We start from the raw sequence: 19,512 nt of genomic DNA on the forward strand, positions 1-19,512 counted from the left end.
CATATGTAACATGTCAGTTGAAAGAGTGTCGGGTTATTTACTGACTGAAGTCAATCCTAGCATATGTAACATGTCAGGTGAAAGAAAGCGTCGGGTTATTTGGAGATTGAGGTCAATCCTAGCATATGTTATATGTCAGGTGAAAGAGCGTCGTGTTATTTACCGACTGAAGTCAATCCTAGCATATGTAACATGTCAGTTGAAAGAGCGTCGTGTTATTTACTGACTGAAGTCAATCCTAGCATATGTAACATGTCAGTTGAAAGAGTGTCGGGTTATTTACTGACTGAAGTCAATCCTAGCATATGTAACATGTCAGGTGAAAGAAAGCGTCGGGTTATTTGGAGATTGAGGTCAATCCTAGCATATGTTATATGTCAGGTGAAAGAGCGTCGTGTTATTTACTGACAGAAGTCAATCCTAGCATATGTTATATGTCAGGTGAAAGAGTATCGTGTTATATAAATTTACTGACTGAAGTCAATCCTTGCATATGTACTATGTCAGGTAAAAGAGAGCGTCGTTTTGTTTACAGACTGAAGCCAATCCTTGCATATGTACTATGTCAGGTAAAAGAGAGCGTCGTTTTGTTTACAGACTGAAGCAAATCCTTGCATATGTAAAGTGTGAGGTAAAGAGTGTCGGTTTATTTGCTGACTGAAGTCAGTCCTAGCATATGTTAAGTGACTGAGAGTGCCAGACTATATGTAGGCAGCATGTTGCCTATCATTGCATCGTTTGAAAGGGTTGCTTCACGCTCTGTCCAATACATGAGTTATTCTTCCAGGTTGTAATAAATCGGAATTACTTGGCGGCGGATCGTCTCGGTTATTAAACAACTAATAAGTGTAAATCTGTGAAAATAGAAACATCACACACACACACACACACACACACACACACACACACACACACACACACACACACACACACACACACACACACACACACACACACACACACACACACACACAAACACACACACACACAAACACACACACACACATATATATATATATATATTCATGTCCGTTATTTAGTTATGGCCTGATGAGACTCGTACGTGGTACGAGTTGAAAGCGCTAGCTAATTAAAACTGTGTTCGGGGCGGTCGGGTAGCCTAGTGGTTAAAGTGTTCGCTCGTCACGCAGGAGACCTGGGTTCGATTCCCGACATGGGTACAACGTGTGGAGCCCATTACTGGTGTCCCCAGCCGTGATATTGCTGGCATATTGCTAAAAGCGGCGTAAAACCATACTCACTCACTAAAACTGTGTTTAATCTTACTCCACTTATTTAATTATTACAATATATATATATATATATAGTTACATGTAAATCGGTACTTTGATCTAAAAGACATAATTCCAAGTTGTAGTACACGTGCAATATCCTTGCACTCACATTCATCGAGTTGATGATGCTCAACCAGTAATGAAATAAACCGCATTGAATTACCTCCTGTAAACCTAGTTACATCCACTAGCGCTAGGCGCATTATCGTATTGTTATCGGGTTATTGTAATTAAACAGAATCTCTGAACTGAATGAAATGTTCAAGTTACTAGGATGAGGCGAGACCGGCGTCTTGGACGATCCTAGAATTCGCAGTTGCCAGATATGTTGTGACTTTGACGACAGGTGCTGCAGATTGGGCATGGCAGGCTTCCTGTCTCGCCAACACTTATTTGCCGTGATTCCTTAGTGTGTGTTTTTTAATCGTCGGCTCCGTCTTGACTGGGCTGGGTTCAGTGTGGCAGAGATTCGAGTGGACTTTATTTTGATTCAACATGACAGACACGGGTTAACTTTGTTTGATTCATTGTGGCAGAGATATGAGTGAACTTTGATTCATGATGACAAAGATAAGATCGAACTTTGTTTTAACATCACAGAAATAAGAGTTGACTTTGATATAATATGACAGATAAGAGTGGACTTTGATAGAATATGACAGATAAGAGTGGACTTTGATATAATATGATATATAATAGTGGACTTTGATAGAATATGACAGATAAGAGTGGACTTTGACATAATATGGCATATAATAGTGGACTTTGATAGAATATGACAGATAAGAGTGGACTTTGATATAATATGACAGATAAGAGTGGACTTTGATATAATATGACATATAATAGTGGACTTTGATAGAATATGACAGATAAGAGTGGACTTTGATAGAATATGACAGATAAGAGTGGACTTTGATATGATATAACAGTTGTTTAACGCCGCACTCTGCAATATCCCAGCTAAATGATGGTAATCTGTAAATAATCGAGTCTGGACCAGACAGTGATGGACATCATGAGCATCGATCTACGCAATTCTAATACAATGACATGCCTCAACCAAGTCAGAGAGCATGACCACCTGATCCCGTTAGTCGCCTCCTACGACATGCATAGTCGCCTTTTAAGGCAAGCATGGGTTGCTGAAGACCTATTCAATCCCGGATCTTCACGGGTATGATATTCATATATTGAAACAGATTGATACAAGTTGAATATTCATTGCAATGTGCGAATATTGATGTATTTTGTTTCTCGATAAATGTCGTCATCATGTTTCATTCGTTTCTAGAGGACCGCCTCCGTGGTCTAGTGGTAGAGCGGAAGGTCCGGGGTTTGATCCCCGGCCGCGTCATACCAAAAGATTTTGAAAGATGGTACTTGTTGTTACCCTGCCTGGGGTTCGGCATGAAGGGGCTAAAACAAGGACTGGTCGGCTCTGAGTCGGTATACTGTGTCTGAGTGGAGTTTTCATCTTAAACTGCGGCATGGTATTTCTGTAAAATCGGACACCTACAAGCAGCCCCCTGCCCCTAACACACACACACACACACACACGCTTTATACGTGCAATAATGTTGGACGCGACGTTTAACCCCATTTCTCCTACCTCGTTTCTGGAGGCCCAAGGCCAAGTGAAGGGCCTTTATCGAGTTGCACGAATAATCAGCTCTCATATATCAATAGCATAACTGACAGTTATTCAAAGAGGCAAAATTGTCATTGACGGTATTTCCAGGGGAGCTGGTATTCGTAGAATCAATAGTTCAGGGAACATGTGAGTATTCTCAATATGCAGTACATTGGGAAAATGACTAAACAGTCCACAAACGTCTCAAAGTTACGTCATTGAAAACATAAATCAGACCATCCAAATGATACACAGTATTCTTGAAATAGATTCTCTTTTATCTTGTTTAACACCGTTTTAAAAGTCGTAAAAAACTAAACGAGAACGTGAAGGTTATCGTGTTTGTGTGTACGCGAAGCGAAGTGTTCTAAACGCTCCTTGATACAGGAAATGCAGTGATTCTCCGTTGAGAAGTTTCTGGAAGCAGAGAATCGGTTTTTGTCTTAGACACCAGTCTTAGGTGGAAATATCAAGTAAATACAAAAGTCATCGGAAACAGCCCAGTACTCACAAGAAATGGATGATTCATACGTTAGACATTAAACATTTGTCATGTCTCTCACACTCTCTCCTTGGTTATTAAGTATGCTATGTTCATACAGTGTATTCAGTATTTATATTACATATTATTTATAATCTCTGCATTAACGGCTTGTGTAACACATACGTGATTAAGCAAGGGAACAACATATGTCATCAACAGTAAACAAGTGTCAATACAAGTGACTTATCGCATGCTTAATACCATATCACTCAGAGGTAAAGCCGCTCTCCATTAGTACATTACACAATGATGGGCCCACATGTTAAAGAGGTTTGACGCTATTTTTACCTTGAGGAATCGGAAAAAGGTTTAGCTTTACGTCAGCTAGAATGGAAACCATGCGTTTGAGAAAGTGTCAGTTCCACTAATAAACATAAATGGATTAATTATTAGTTTCTCTTTTTACGAAATGACACTGTAGCATATTGTCGGCATCAGTTAGACGTTGGACCATACATCGATATCTCGTACTCCATTCACTCGACGAACATTAACATAACATTATGGTACAACCATTACTGTTAATCAAACATATTTTATTCAATCGAGAAATAAAATACAAAATTCGCAAAATTTGGAATGCCTGTTACAATTGCTGTAGCTGTTAATTTAGTATTACCTTTTTTGTTCTTCAGTGAAAGTGTCCCAAATTTGGAAACTCCGCTTGTCTCGAACTACCGATAACCCGATGTGTATTTACCGCATGAGTTTTGTTGAATGGACAACAACAACAACAACAATAATAATAACAACAATAACAATAACAACAATAATCATCATCATCTTGGTGTTATAACTATATGTTTTCTGAAACGAGCCAAGGGTGTGGGCAATAATCTCAATGTCAATGTTGATTTTGTTGATGGTTCTGTACTGCTGAACGCTACAGACATGAGTGTCAACCAAGCGAAGAGCCATATCAAATCGGCCCAGACAGGCTTTCTGAACGACATCTGCATCGAGTATATGTGTAGTGTGTTGAGAGGGTCAGCAACCCCGCAGAGTCCTTCGCTAGGATGAAGTTCAAGTTAATTATGCAATGAATTTAATGAGGCGTTCCAACACATTTTCAGTTGTTGCCAAGATTTGGCACAAACACAGTATCTAAAGCGACATGATGGAGTGGCTCGATCATTTTATTACCATCTTCGCCATGCTTGTGGTTTTGACACAGAGATCCATCCTTGGTACGACCCAGAATATGTAGAGGGCGTCATGGAAACAGTCTCAGGCCTATCCAGGCCAAAAAACCGGATCTTGTCCCTTTTGATAAATCCAATGAAATAATTTTTATTATTGAATTTTCTGTCCCTTTTGACACCAATGTGATTGACAAGATTCAGGAAAAACATGGCAAATATGCGGACCTCGCTTTCGAAATGTCACGCTTGCATACCAAGTACCATCATGTTGTCCAACTCCTCATTGTTCTCGGTGCCTCAGGTTTAGTACCTCCAATCTGTTGACTGACATTGGGAGAGTACCCGGGTTTGCTCCCCGGAATACAGCCCTTCTGACAATCTGGGTAATGCAGTGTGGCGGAGTCTTCACATTCATCGAAAAGTCCTGGGTGGGTTTGACAAGTCCCATTCGCTGTCTGGGCTGCGTGTAGAGGGGGCAAGGGCCCTGAGCTGATGATGAGCCTAACCAGCCTGTCTGTCCCAGGAACACCCAAACCCTCTTTGCTGCATTTTCTTATTTTACATTTGTATCGGTGCTCATGCTTTCAGCCACGGGTTTGCCAGGTCCAGACACGATTATAGACAGACCGTTGTGATATAACGCTAACGTTGCCGACGTTAAACAACATTCACTCTCTCACTTTTGAACTTAAAGAAGCTCCAGACACGAAGAATACCAGCCATCTTCCAGGCTTAACTGGTTCTACGTGCTAACATTCTTTTTGTATTGTTGATCTTGAAGTTCTGAAGATGAAGATACAAAAAAACTCTCAAGACGAGCCCGTGCCAGAAATCGTGTGTCCACCGCTATACAACAATATATGTGTAACTACACTGATTCTAGCAAAATTCCTAGATGCAGGAATTAGCCTGCTGAAGTTAGCCATGGTCATTTGCAACAGCAACAAGAAAACGCGGACATGGCAACAATACGGTCACCTTGTAGTATTTGCTATTTTAATTGAAAATTCCTTGTTATGCATCTTTTACATCGACCGTTTGAAGATACACGCGGTTCATCGTTCTCAGCATCTCTGTCAAAGACACATGTGTGGGTGGTGGTGGTGGCGGGAGTGGAGGGGGACACGGGGGGTATAGGTATAACATTACCTATCTCCACTCCACTTGTAACCTGTTAAACACTGTTTATCTGCCTGGGGCAGATGTTACAAGATCTTACAAAGCTCAGGTTTCAAATTCTGCTCTTCAGGCTTAGCCGTTGTTGCCGCAAATTTCGAAATAGTAAAAAGTAAATGACATAAACAGATCCTATCTGACTATCGCCAAACTGCACATGTAGTGGCCCGCATGCTGCGTGCTGAGTGTTGCAGCGCTCATGTTCCCTTCACTACCACGTGGGCACACTTTCTAAATTGGGCAATGCCGAACCGAGCGCAGCGCGGTAGTTGGGCGATGGTAAGACATCCGATCCTTCTCCCTCCGCGTCACTAGTGAAGTATATTTGGCTCAGGAACATCTTCGCGAGCTCCCAGCTTTCTTCATCAGAGGAGAGTGGCATTCGCGAGATTCCATTTCTCCGAGTGTCTGTGCCTCGCTCTGAAAAGTGGCGGAGGTATCTCGGCTGATTTCGGCCTGAGACTATCGCTAGGTACCAATCACCGTTGTGGCGCGAGTTGTCGCCTGCAGCCGACCGATTCACCTCAATGATGGCGTAGTGGAAAGACAAAATGACGGGCTTTAGCAAATTCCAGGTTCGACTCTTCAGAGATTCCTTCAACACTCCGTGGGGCTTTCGGCTTCAGGGTGGGAAGGACCTGAATCAAGCCCTGATCGTGCAAAGGGTAAGTGCATCCATTCGTCTGCTACCCGTGTGCGCAAGTGAGGTGAACGTGTACAGAATACAAACCCCTTACCTTTTATAGTAGCAGACGTCTCGGTGTGCAAAGCTTAATGAGCGACGGAAAAACCCGTCAACATACGTGTGTTGTTCCCGGATTAGTAGAAAACTCTCAGCCTCATTTCCAATTTTCCCGAGTTCCGCGTTCCGGTTGCAGGTAAGTGCTCACCTGTGATGGAAGGTCATCCGTCATGCTTTGACCTTCATTTTTTAACCGGACAGGAGTATGGTCAGCTGATCAACTTGATATCATATATGTTTATGAAAAAAAATTGGAAAGATATATTTAAACAGGTAGCGCTTTCTGAATGTGGCAGTAACATAACACCTGTTCAATCGCAGCTTTATGGGTACATCTGACAGCCTAGCGCCACGAGTTGTAGAATATTCGAAACACTGTGGGGCAATTATTTGCTGCCATCTGTAAGTCTGGCAAATTGGAAGGTAGGACCAAGCTGCCGCTTTGTAGCAGATGACCCACTAAGACATTGGACGACCTTTCAGATATTGACAGTAGGTAGATCGGTATCTATGTACGATCTTGGGATATGGCAGCTTTTCTTGTCTTACAGAGTGGGGTAATCACAGCCTTATGGGGTTCTGGTGAACGATGGGTAGTACCCTCAGTTACTCTTTCATCTGATTACTGTCTGACGGGGAGACGGGGATTTATTTTCACTCATAAATGCCATCTCACACCTTTCTGCCACCGAGTCTATCCGGGCACTCTACTCGCGTCAGGAGCATTAATCACGATTTTTTTCTTCTGAAGGGAAATGTCAAGTTAAATAAAGTTTAAGTAAATATTTTTTTTAAATAGATTGTAAACATTGAAAATTATTTTTTAAATTAAAATTGATATGATTCAATTATAACCATTATGTATGTTGCACGGTTTTACATATATTGTATTATTTTAAGATGAATCGCAGCGTAGTTTCATATTTACAAATAAATATTTTTAGAACAAGTTTTATTTTTTAATTTATTTTTATAAACCGTATGTAACACTCGGTTTATTGGGTAGTTATTTACAAGTAAAACTCATTAAAACAGTATTTATAACAGTTGAGAAGGATTGTTCTAAAGAAATTACAGATTTAGTATATTTGAGATATACCTGTAGGTCACATGTGCAAACCGTATGTGGTGACATTTGCAAAACTAGGCCAGGTCAGGTCAAATCTAAAGGTCAGTCCGCGAAAACATACGGATGGGTTTACTCCCCCGATATAGCTCGGAATCAAAAATTTCAAAACAAGATTTTCTTTTTGAAACATCAATATTTGCACTTTTTGATATCTTTATCTTTTGTGATGGCGTCTATGCTTTTATATTCCCCTGGTGGATACATAAGACGTGCAGGAAGAGGTGTCCCCTATATATTGTCTTCTTTGAGCCAAGTTAGTTATGATTGCGATGGGGTTATATATGCTTCAGTTGATATGAATTATATTTTCAAATGAAATATATAATAATACAACAAACATATTTTTTATATTCATTTCATGAGTTCTTGTTATTTCCAAAGGCAGGCTTTAAGGTCAAACACATATATCGTACTCCACGTAAATTAACTCAATATATTTTATTTAGTGTTTGTTGCGACACTTGTACATGACGTTACTGATGATAATGGATAATGGTGAATTAATGGAGGTGTACACTACTGGCTGTTGTATCTGAAGTCCCGAGTACCACCGGATGTATGTCGTCTTACCCGTAGTTCGAGACAAGCGGAGTGCCGATGTTAGACCATGGTGCCGATAATTATTCTACCCGGACCGTACGTAATCATGGTATATCAACGATATCTCGAGATAATGTAATTGTATCAAATTGGTTACAATGTAGGGTACCAATATTAGACAACACTGTCGAGAAGGCGTCTTTGTCTATATGTCGAGTAGTACCATTAGGCCATATGCGTCTCTTATGATATGTCGAGATAACAGAATCTTTGTGACCCAGTTTCGCTGTTGATGCACTTATATTAGACCACAATGTCGACAATGCAAAACACGATGTATCGTGATAACAGAGTTCCTGTTAACCAGATTTCACTGGAGGCGTACCGATACCAGATTAAGGGCGTCTTAAAGTATATGTCGAGATAACATAACAGAGTTCGTGTTAACCAGGTTTCGGTGTAGGCGTACCGATATTAGATCACAATGCAGATACGGCGACAAAAAGTATATCGAGATAAGGGAGTTCGAGTTAACCAGGTTTCTCTGTAGTTCTCTGTTTAAGACCATTTGTTCGTATGTGAAATTTGCGATACACAAAAGGACAGAGAGAACTCTCTAGCAAGGGCACTGCTACCGTAGAAGGTGTAGTTGTAGTCCCGTGTCACATTGGCGCCATATTGCTATACGTTATGGAAATGACGTTTCAGATGCAATGTGACGTTTCCATTATCAAAGCGCGAAGTGATCTTTGCACTTTCGAAACAATTTTCATGTCTTTATAACGTTTTTAGATATTTTAAAATACAATTTAGAAACAGAAGTATCAATGACGAATTGGATTAAACTTCTTTATTCTTTCAATGCGACGTTTCGGAAAAGGTTCTGGTACATTTATCGCGAGTGTCAGCGCACCAGGTATCGCTATTTATTAAGTATACGGTAACTCTGCCTCTTACCTGTGGATATTTTTGGAATCTATTAAGAAACACGTGTTCTTGATACTGAGATGGCGAATTATACTTGTAACATTGTAGCATTAGATAAGCCTGCCAAGGCATGCGATGGCCATATAGTGCTGCCTCATTCCGTATGCCACTGTGTTGCGTCATCGAGAGACGTATGCAATAAGAATGAGCCGGTAGAGATATTGCTGTTAGCATGGTATTCTAACGGGATATATGGAGATATCCCCCATCCTTGCTCGCTCAGCATATCATGCCTGGATGGTAAAGGTAAACAAATAGCACATTGTGTCATTTATTTCAATGTGCCAACCATTAAGACGCTGGGTAATTGGTGCGAGGAGCGGATGCACGGTGGAAATACTAGATTCACCTACTGCAGAGTGGTGCCCTCTTGCGGTGAGCAGGGAAAAGCAGTGATGGGGGTCACGCTAGGGGGTGGGGTCTGGAAAATAGGGTGTGGGGTGTGTGGATGTGCTAAATTGAAGTTTGTTACTTCAACACACCATTGACTGCAATAAGTCTAGCATCAGTAGCCTGGGGTATCCAGATTGTGTTTAGATGTGTGTCAAATGATTACCTATACCGTTATGTTTTAAGTAGACAGATTATGTTACTGTTCTCAGCAACCACATTACAGTGGTCTTAGGGATTTAAGGGATGTATGCAGTCCTGCATCGTGGAATTTATGTTATTAAGGTATGTGTTTTTCTTTCGAAAAAATATTTTTATTATTTTAAAGACAAGTATTCATTGACTTAGTGTTAGTCTAGGATGTATGCTCCGCAGATTGTTGCCTGTTTAACGTAATTTGCTTGGGAAGACTCCCCCCCCCCGTACCCCAACACACACTACCCCGATCCAAGTTCTCCTTTAAGATTTCTTGTATGTAAGTCCGCAGAAATGTCGCGAAGAGCCGGTCGTTTTTTCAACTGTTGTTTATAAAGCCTGAGCTTATGAATGAGGTGCTTGAATCTAAAGCCATTAAAACTGTCTAAGTTCTATTGCTGGTTGTATTTTAAGTCATCGCAATTACTTTAGTGGGGTAGCCTAGTGTTTAAAGCTTTTGCTCGTCACGCCGAAGGCCCGTACCGATTCCCCACATGGGTACTAAGTGGAGAGCCCATTACTGGTGTACCCCAAGATGATAGTGCTGGAATATTGCTAAAAGCGGAGTTAAACCACTCACTCACTCAACGAAATTGATGCTTTTGTTATTTTCCAATATAATCCCAAACAAATGAGTTACTTGTGAGAATATTATATTTCATTTATTTTGAATTAAAATCCAGATATCAATTAAATTTAATTTATATTAAATACAGATATTCCACAGTCATGGTGCAGGATCTATTTGACAATGGAACATCTTACTTCCAACTGCCCGCGTGCATGTCATGATGGCAAAAGAAACATCACACGATGTTATAAATACACAAATCACAAATATTAAATGTATAATTTACTGATACACTATGCAAGCATAAGAATAATAATACGACAAAGTCAGTGTAAGGAACGTGTGAACGAAGTGGGGTTAACAAAGTTAGTGAGTATGGACCTACGCAGCTTTTACTATATTCCAGCAATATGACGGGGTTCGCACAATCTCATTAAAATCAGATCTTAGTTCTCACTATCGCTAAACAAAGCGAGATTGGGGTTTTGCACATTGTGGCCATTGGGAAAAGAACTCGGACCCTCGGCGTGACGAGTGAACACGTTACCTACTGGGCTACCTCACCACTCCGTAAACAATGTTACGACATGATATAGAATTTAGGTGAAACAGGAAAAACGTCAATGACTCCTGCAACCCAAGCAGAAACACACTTGTTGCTTAGGTCGGTAACATCAACAGAGGATCCCTTGTGTCGGAGCTTCTGTTAATTGAGAGACAGGTCGCGATGTGTGTATAAACTAACCCGCGTCGGTGTTTACTACTGTGAAAGTTTGACGAAGTGAAGATACTGGCGTGTGGCCAGTGACATGATAACACTTCAGCTCCATCAGTAAACAGTGAGCATCCACTCGCTTGACCAGGCGTAGACGAACGCTTAGTCTCTGAAAATATGTAGTTTGGATAGAAACAAGCAGCTTCATTAAAATTGAAAAGGAGCCCGAGAGAGGTGGGAGAACATGTGGAAAATCTAGACTTGCTTCATGTAGGGCAAAGCATTACAGTGGGGGCTGGGCGAAAAGGAAAATAATAGGGTTCGATGACTGTGAGACAGACTAGAGGGTCCGTTCTATGATTGAAATTAAGACTTACCCTTTGTGTAATGAGGTTAAACCTTTACTGTTGTTTCCTATAGATAATAAAATGTTAACAGACAAAGTGGTGTCCGAACGACTTGAATCAACTTGCAATCATTAAATTTGTGCGAACCTTACCCATCCACAACCACCCCCCCTGCCCCCCCCCCTCCCCCCCTTCGCCCACAACCACCACCACCACACACACACTCACCCCCACCCCCACCCCCACCCCTTCACCCCAGATTATGCGTTTTTCACTTCGACGAAGATTTACACTTGGGGAAGTGGACCCTCTGATTGATCAGCTGAGCCATGTTCCGTGTTGTTTGTATGTAGGCTTTATTTATAACCTCCTCCTTTTCCTGATGGCAATGGGGAGGAATTCCAGTAACCTTGGCAGGGTGCAAGTGTTGGCATGGTAACAGCAGGCGGATGCAAGTGAGGTGAAGGTCGGGATGGATCCTCAGACAAACTGTTCTTGTCATGGGTGAACATTTGTCCTACTGGCACCACGTTGCCATGGTTATAAGTCACATGTTGGTTCCACCACAACCCATCTTGTGTCCTTGATGCCAATCTCGGACCAACTCGTTTCTATAGATGCCCAGGCATGATTTCGTTATGTAAACAACGCGTGTAAACAAGACAATGTTGCACTTTGTAAACTTTTTAAAACTGTGAACGATCGTCAAACTGTAAGAAAATAGTCTTTCTGTGTTGCTAATATGTTTTTTTCAAACACTTCCTTCTCGGACATCAAATGTGTACCAGTTTTATGTATATAATGTACACATGTCACGTCTCAAGTTCTGCATGTGAACAGAAAACGTTTCACATTTGTCCTTCTCTTCTATGTACATGTATTTGTGAAATGAATCTTGCTTCTCAGCTTCAAATGTGGATAATTATAGCCATATATCCAAGAAGCCATTCCGACACGCTGTAAACAAGCAATTTCCGTGTTGACCAACGACTGAAATCTGTATTTTATCACGTTTGAACCGTTTTGTTAACAACTCTTTCGAAATTTAAACTGACACACTTTCAATAGCTTCCTTCCGCATATTCTCATTGAAGAGATTATATTTAAAAAATTGAAGCCCAGCTGATATGTGAAGCATGAGATGAGTATTTCGACTGGCATATCCAAGTATGTCACATGTTCCATGGAAGCAACGGGGGGTAATATGATTTGTTTACACACACTATGGCGCTGTCAGACGCGGCGCCTCGTCCATTCTACTCGTGTATGTAAATCCCTGATAGTGTTCAGATTTAGCTTATGATTACAGAGGAGTTGGAGAAAGTGGTTTAAACCCTGCTTTCCCCTTTCCCCCCAATATGATGTATGTATGTATGTGTGTGTGTGTGTGTTTGCGTATGTGTGTGTATGTGTGTTTGCGTGCGTGCGTGCGTGCGTGCGTGCGTGCGTGCGTGTGTGTGTGTGTGTGTGTGTGTGTGTGTGTGTAAGCGCGCGCACGCGCGTGTGTGTGTGTGTGTTTGCCTTGATATATTGCTGACTGGACTCACTGATTTAATAAAAATAAAAGAGGCGTTAGAAACAACAACACAACAAAGACCTACCTACCTTATTTTTGGATGGGCTGAAATTGGAAACACACATATTCTTTTTGCCTCGGCGTGGAGGTAGAGAGAGACTTGTACACTGATACTGATACTCTGGATGAAATTCACACTGTTATTTCATCATGGGGGCATGGGTGGAGGTTATGGACAACCAAATGTTTTCCCATTGACTTCTATAGTAATGTTATATTTTTTGTGAAAAAACTCAGCATTCAACAGATGTACATATGTGCACAGTCTGGCCTTTTTAGCAGAAATAAGTATCGGAATCTAAACACACCACCCCTAGTTCCGCAGCAGTGTCACTTGCTTCAAAAGTTATCATGTTCAGCAAGGTTATCATGTTTAAAAACGAAAGCACTAAATATAGAAAAAAACATGGCCAGTTTTAATTACTGTATAGAAATACATTTACACAACATAAAACTCTTACACAAAATTATCCAATCACAGCTGCTAGATGATTCAATCTCCACTGAGGGCTCTACGAAAACTGCTGGTCGAACGAGAAATTCTGATTTGGTGTCGCAGGACCCAGACCAATCGTCTAAAGCACTGTCATGTGCTATGTGCGTCACTTAGGTGTACTAGAAACCTATGACTGTGAGGTCGAATCCCGGTTCGCCCTGATTATGTTTCTAGGTTTGTCAGCACCATATCTTTGCTTGGGGGTTTCGCCAAAGTGGTAAAAGTCTTACACCTGAAACACTTCGGACTTTTCTCCCATGGTTAAGATGACACGCCGTACTCAAATGCTGTTCATAGATGTGTGATTTGTAGCCTCGTTCCTGCCCCAAACACTTGTGTGTTAACACCATCTAGACCAGGCATCACCATTCACCAGGCGTCACCATTCCAAAACGTCTGTGTTCTGACACAGTTAAAACGTCTAGTCAAGGCGTCACCATTCACCAGGTGTCACCCTTCCAAAACACCATTGTTCTGACACGGTGAAAAAAAGTCTAGACCTGGCGTTACCATTCCAAGACACCTGTGTTCTGACACAGTAAACAACGTCTAAACCTGGCGTCACCATTCCAAAACACCAGTGTTCTGACACAGTTAACAACGTCTAGACCTGGCGTCACCATTCCAAGATACCTGTGTTCTGACACAGTAAACAACGTCTAAACCTGGCGTCACAATTCCAAAACACCAGTGTTCTGACACAGTTAACAACGTCTAGACCTGGCGTCACCATTCCAAGATACCTGTGTTCTGACACAGTAAACAACGTCTAAACCTGGCGTCACAATTCCAAAACACCAGTGTTCTGACACAGTTAATAACGTCTAGACCTTGTGTCACCATTCAAAGACACCTGTGTTCTGACACAGTTAACAACGTCTAGACCTGGCGTCACCATTCAAAGACACCTGTGTTCTGACACAGTTAACAACGTCTGGACCTTGCGTCACCATTCAAAGACACCTGTGTTCTGACACAGTTAACAACGTCTAGACCTGGCGTCACCATTCAAAGACACCATTGTTCTGACACAGTTAACAACGTCAAGACCTGGCGTCACCATTCCAAGACACCTGTGTTCTGACGCAGTTAACAACGTCTAGACCTGGCGTCACCATTCCAAGACACCTGTGTTCTGACACAGTTAACAGTGTCCAGACCAGGCGTCACCATTCCAAGACTCCTGTGTTCTGACACAGTTAACAATGTCTAGACAAGGCGTCACCATTCCAAGACACCAGTGTTCTGACACAGTTAACACCGTCTAGACCTGGCGTCACCATTCCAAGACACCTGTGTTCTGACATAGTTAACAACGTCTAGACCAGGCGTCACCATTCCAAGACTCCTGTGTTCTCACACAGTTAACAATGTCTAGACAAGGCGTCACCATTCCAAGACTCCAGTGTTCTCACACAGTTAACAATGTCTAGACCTGGCGTCAACATTCCAAAACACCAGTGTTCTGACACAGTTAACAACGTCTAGACCTGGCGTCACCATTCAAAGACACCTGTGTTCTGACTCAGTTAACACCCCTAGACCTGGCGTCACAATTCACCAGGCGTCACCTTTCCAAGACACCTGTGTTCTGACTCAGTAAACACCATCAAGACCAGGCGTCACCAATCACCAGGCGTCACCATTGAAAGACACCTGTGTTCTGACTCAGTTAACAACGTCAAGACCTGGCGTCACCATTCAAAGACACCTGTGTTCTGACACAGTTAACAACGCCAAGACCTGGCGTCACCATTCCAAAACACCAGTGTTCTGACACAGTTAACAACGTCAAGACCTGGCGTCACCATTCCAAGACACCAGTGTTCTGACACAGTTAACAACGTCTAGACCTGGCGTCACCATTCCAAGACACCAGTGTAGTGACACAGTTAACAACGTCAAGACCTGGCGTCACCATTCCAAGACACCAGTGTACTGACACAGTTAACAACGTCAAGACCTGGCGTCACCATTCCAAGACACCAGTGTACTGACACAGTTAACACACCTAGACCAGGCGTCACCATTCCAAGACACCTGTGTTCTGACACAGTTAACACCCCTAGACCAGGCGTCACCATTCCAAGACACCTGTGTTCTGACACAGTTAACACCCCTAGACCAGGCGGCACCATTCCAAGACACCAGTGTGTTAACAACTCTTAGACCAGGCGTCACCTTTCCAAGACACCTGTGTTCTGACACAATTAACTCCCCTAGACCAGGCGGCACCATTCCAAGACACCAGTGTGTTAACAACTCTTAGACCAGGCGGCACCATTCCCAAACACCCGCGTGTTAGCACCCCCGTTAACCAGTCGACACCTGGCTCCCAGACTGCGCTGCTATGAGTTGTATACCAATATTGCCCCCTAACCCAGTGTTAATGGAAATACGGTTAGAAAGCAAATATGTACGATATGTTTATAAACATTGATGTGTTGATCCGAAAGAAGCATCGGTGAGTCAACACAGCTTTACACAGTCGGGTATAGGAGATCATAACTCAACTTCATCATGGTATTGGCAAGTGTTATATATATATATATATCCTGTAAGTTTGAAGCGGTTGAAGCGGTTTGTATCTAAGTGATATGTGTATGCCTGTATATGAGTGAGTGAGTGAGTATGGTTTTACGCCACATTTAGCAATATTCCAGCAATATGACGGCGGGGGACACCATAAATGGGCTTCACACATTGTACCCATGTGTGGAATCGAACCCTGACATTCGGGGTAACGAGCGAACGCTTTAACCACTAGGCTACCCCGGCGCCTGTATGAAGTTCAACATGTACATGTGAAAGTTGTGTAACATACTGTACTCATTTAGGATTAATTATTTCTTGATATACCACGGCAGTCTGTAATACTCGGGTCTGAACCAGTGATTGATATCATGAGCAACATCCCATCGGGGTATGATAACACACAAACAAACAGGTCTCTGAGGACCCCACTGGGGTCTCTGTGTAAAGGAAAGACAAATGTACACAGACGTCTTACTGTCATACTGATGACAAAACCATCGACTCCATTTTCTTCCAGAGTACAAAATCTTTTCTTTATCGTTGAGTTTTAGGAGTTGTGTTACAGATAATTCTGGACAGTAGTCTAATTGTTACGATTGCTGAATAACGTTTCATTCCCCGCGGTGCCAGTTGATATCATGTAAGTACTAATTGTATTTACCGACCCCCAACATAAATAGGCATTACTGGTCAACAAAAATACTAGATATTCATCATGGCATTACGGGTCCGACATTACCACTAGAAATTCAGGAAGGCATTACTCGTCCGAAAACTAGACTAGATATTCAGCAAAGCATTACTATTCCGACAATAACACTAGATATTCAGAAAGGCATTACTATTCCGACAATAACATTAGATATCCTGAAAGGCTTTACTATTCCGACAATAACACTAGATATTCAGCATAGCATTACCATTCCGACAATAACACTAGATATTCAGCATAGCATTACTAGTCCGAAAACAAGACTAGATATTCAGCAGGCATTACTATTCCGACAATAACACTAGATATTCAGCAAAGCATTACTAGTCCGAAAACAAGACTAGATATTAAGCAGGCATTATTAGTCCGACAATAACACTAGATATTCAGCAAAGCATAACAATTCCGACAATAACACTAGATATTCAGAAAGGCATTACTATTCCGACAATAACACTAAATATTCAGCAAAACATTACGAGTCCGAAAACAAGACTATATATTCAGCAGGCATTATTAGTCCGACATTACCACTAGATATTCAAAAAAGGCATTACTCTTCCGAAAACTAGACTAGATATTCAGCAAGACATTATTAGTCCGACAATAACACTAGATATTCAGCAAAGCATTACTAGTCCGAAAACAAGACTAGATATTAAGCAGGCATTATTAGTCCGACAATAACACTAGATATTCAGCAAAGCATAACAATTCCGACAATAACACTAGATATTCAGAAAGGCATTACTATTCCGACAATAACACTAAATATTCAGCAAAACATTACTAGTCCGAAAACAAGACTATATATTCAGCAGGCATTATTAGTCCGACATTACCACTAGATATTCAAAAAAGGCATTACTCTTCCGAAAACTAGACTAGATATTCAGCAAGACATTATTAGTCCGACAATAACACTAGATATTCAGCAAAGCATTACTAGTCAGAAAACAAGACTAGACATCCAGCAATGCATTACTCGTCTGCCTGTAGGACATCATGTCATGACAAGCCTGACTATTTTACCAGCCACCAGGAACTCATTACTAGCCTCACTATTTTACTGGTCCTTAACAAGACATTACTAGTCGGACAACAGGTCAAGATCTCCAGGACAAAGTATCATACGACTTAGCCATATGCCAGTAGCATGCCTATTGCCAATATGCTGCCTCCAGTAAATATATACTGGCCGCATGATGTATGGGAGACACCAGTGCTGTACAAGAGAATGACTGGTCAGCCTAATATGTACAAGGTGCCTGATGCCTCTCTGCCTGGCTTTACATCACAGTGTGGTGAGAGAAAGGTCGGTGGTATTTTCGTAACAACTTGCTTCATACAAGGATGCGCTAGATCATGTACGTTAGGGGAACAGCACCACAGTTTATGACTCCAGGGATCCATGCACCTGCCATGTAACATTCGGTTTCAGATTTCAGGTTTAGCTTTAAAAGGTGAACCTGTTATACGTCAGTCTTGAAATATTATTAGAATATTCCGTATTTTCTAAAACAGAAATTTATTAACAAGACCATATTTATAGACCTATAGACTAACATCTAGTCTCTGAAATGAACTTATTTTATTAATAAAAAGACAGTTGCCAAAGTATCTTAATAAAATATAATAAAAATGGGCCAAGAGACTTTTTTCTTTTTCTGATTTACACTTGCCATATAATAGACTTGAGTTGGCTGTAATGGGTATATTTGTCCAGGGTATGTAGCACAGATTAATAGATCCGTTCTACACCCTTTAAACAGAAAAAAACAAACAAACAAACTACAAAAAAAAATCCAAACTAACCAAAACAAGATGAAGAAACACTGAACCATGTTAAGTTTTGAAAAAAAAACCAAGATTCACATAAAGTACAATCAAGGAAAACATGCAACATGTTCTTAAATGAATGAAATGGTAATTAAACAAAACATGCATAGAAATAGCCTCTTCGTCTTTTGTTTTCAACACATGTATACTTAAACTGACATGGCAGTTCTTCAAGTAATTCATAAGCGATACCTAGTTTAAAAATCCATGAGTCGGATGATCGATGCAATCACATACTGGATGATGCAGTGGTAAATGTTTAAAGGAGCACATTAATAAATTCCCCCGCAGATCATAAACATAACTACCTAGTGAAACGTCACATTAAATTTAACTACACATGATCCAGTTTAAAAGAAGATAAATCAAATTAAAAATTAATTACCATGTGCTTTAAACCCATTACATAATGAGTGTTTCTACTTCATGTATATATTTACCAACATCCGCCATTGAAGTCAAAAGAACACCAATCTGGTAGACATCACCATCATGTAACAACCTGGTTTACTCACGTAGCCGTGCCGTCTTGGCCGTCCAAGCGAATACCAATTACAAGTGGCACATAGACCCTCCTTTTACTCCAGCTGTCAGAGGAGAGGCGAAAGTATTTCTGTTCTCCAGTAAACCCGCTCCCCCATATCGCCCAAATTTGATGGAATTAAGATACACGCAGTTGCGATTTAAGCATTTTATTAGCCTAAGACGGGTCCTGAGATTCCTTTCCTCCGTCAATACTATTATCACTGCTCTTCATCAGATTCGAATCTAGGTACTCGATAAATGAGTTATATTTGTTACAGAATTTTCATGTTATAATTACGGTCTAGCCTTGTGCACTGCAGTAGGGCTAGAGGGATCAGTCGAGGCGGAACCTTTGCCAAGATGATTGTTGAAAAACGAACTCTCCGTACAACGCGGACCATTACCGAAACCCAAAAACGGACA

At 41.3% G+C, this 19,512-nt stretch overlaps 1 protein-coding gene across 3 annotated transcripts in view; it reads left to right on the top strand.

Moving 5' to 3' along the window:
* The first annotated feature begins 6,162 nt into the window (after positions 1-6,162).
* The window catches only part of LOC139468246 (LIM domain-binding protein 3-like), a 30,894-nt gene continuing 17,544 nt past the window's right edge, over positions 6,163-19,512 (top strand). Inside the window, exon 1 of one of the 3 annotated variants that reach the window (XM_071250087.1) lies at positions 6,163-6,455. In XM_071250087.1, the coding sequence (XP_071106188.1) occupies positions 6,342-6,455 (114 nt within the window). In that variant the 5' untranslated portion in view covers positions 6,163-6,341. The remainder of the gene's footprint in view (positions 6,456-19,512) is intronic. The other 2 variants (XM_071250088.1, XM_071250089.1) reach the window with 2 other exon arrangements.

Source organism: Haliotis cracherodii, unplaced genomic scaffold (assembly GCF_022045235.1).
Source record: "Haliotis cracherodii isolate W230 unplaced genomic scaffold, xgHalCrac1.p SCAF_2, whole genome shotgun sequence".
NCBI classification, from domain to species: Eukaryota; Metazoa; Mollusca; class Gastropoda; order Lepetellida; family Haliotidae; genus Haliotis; species Haliotis cracherodii.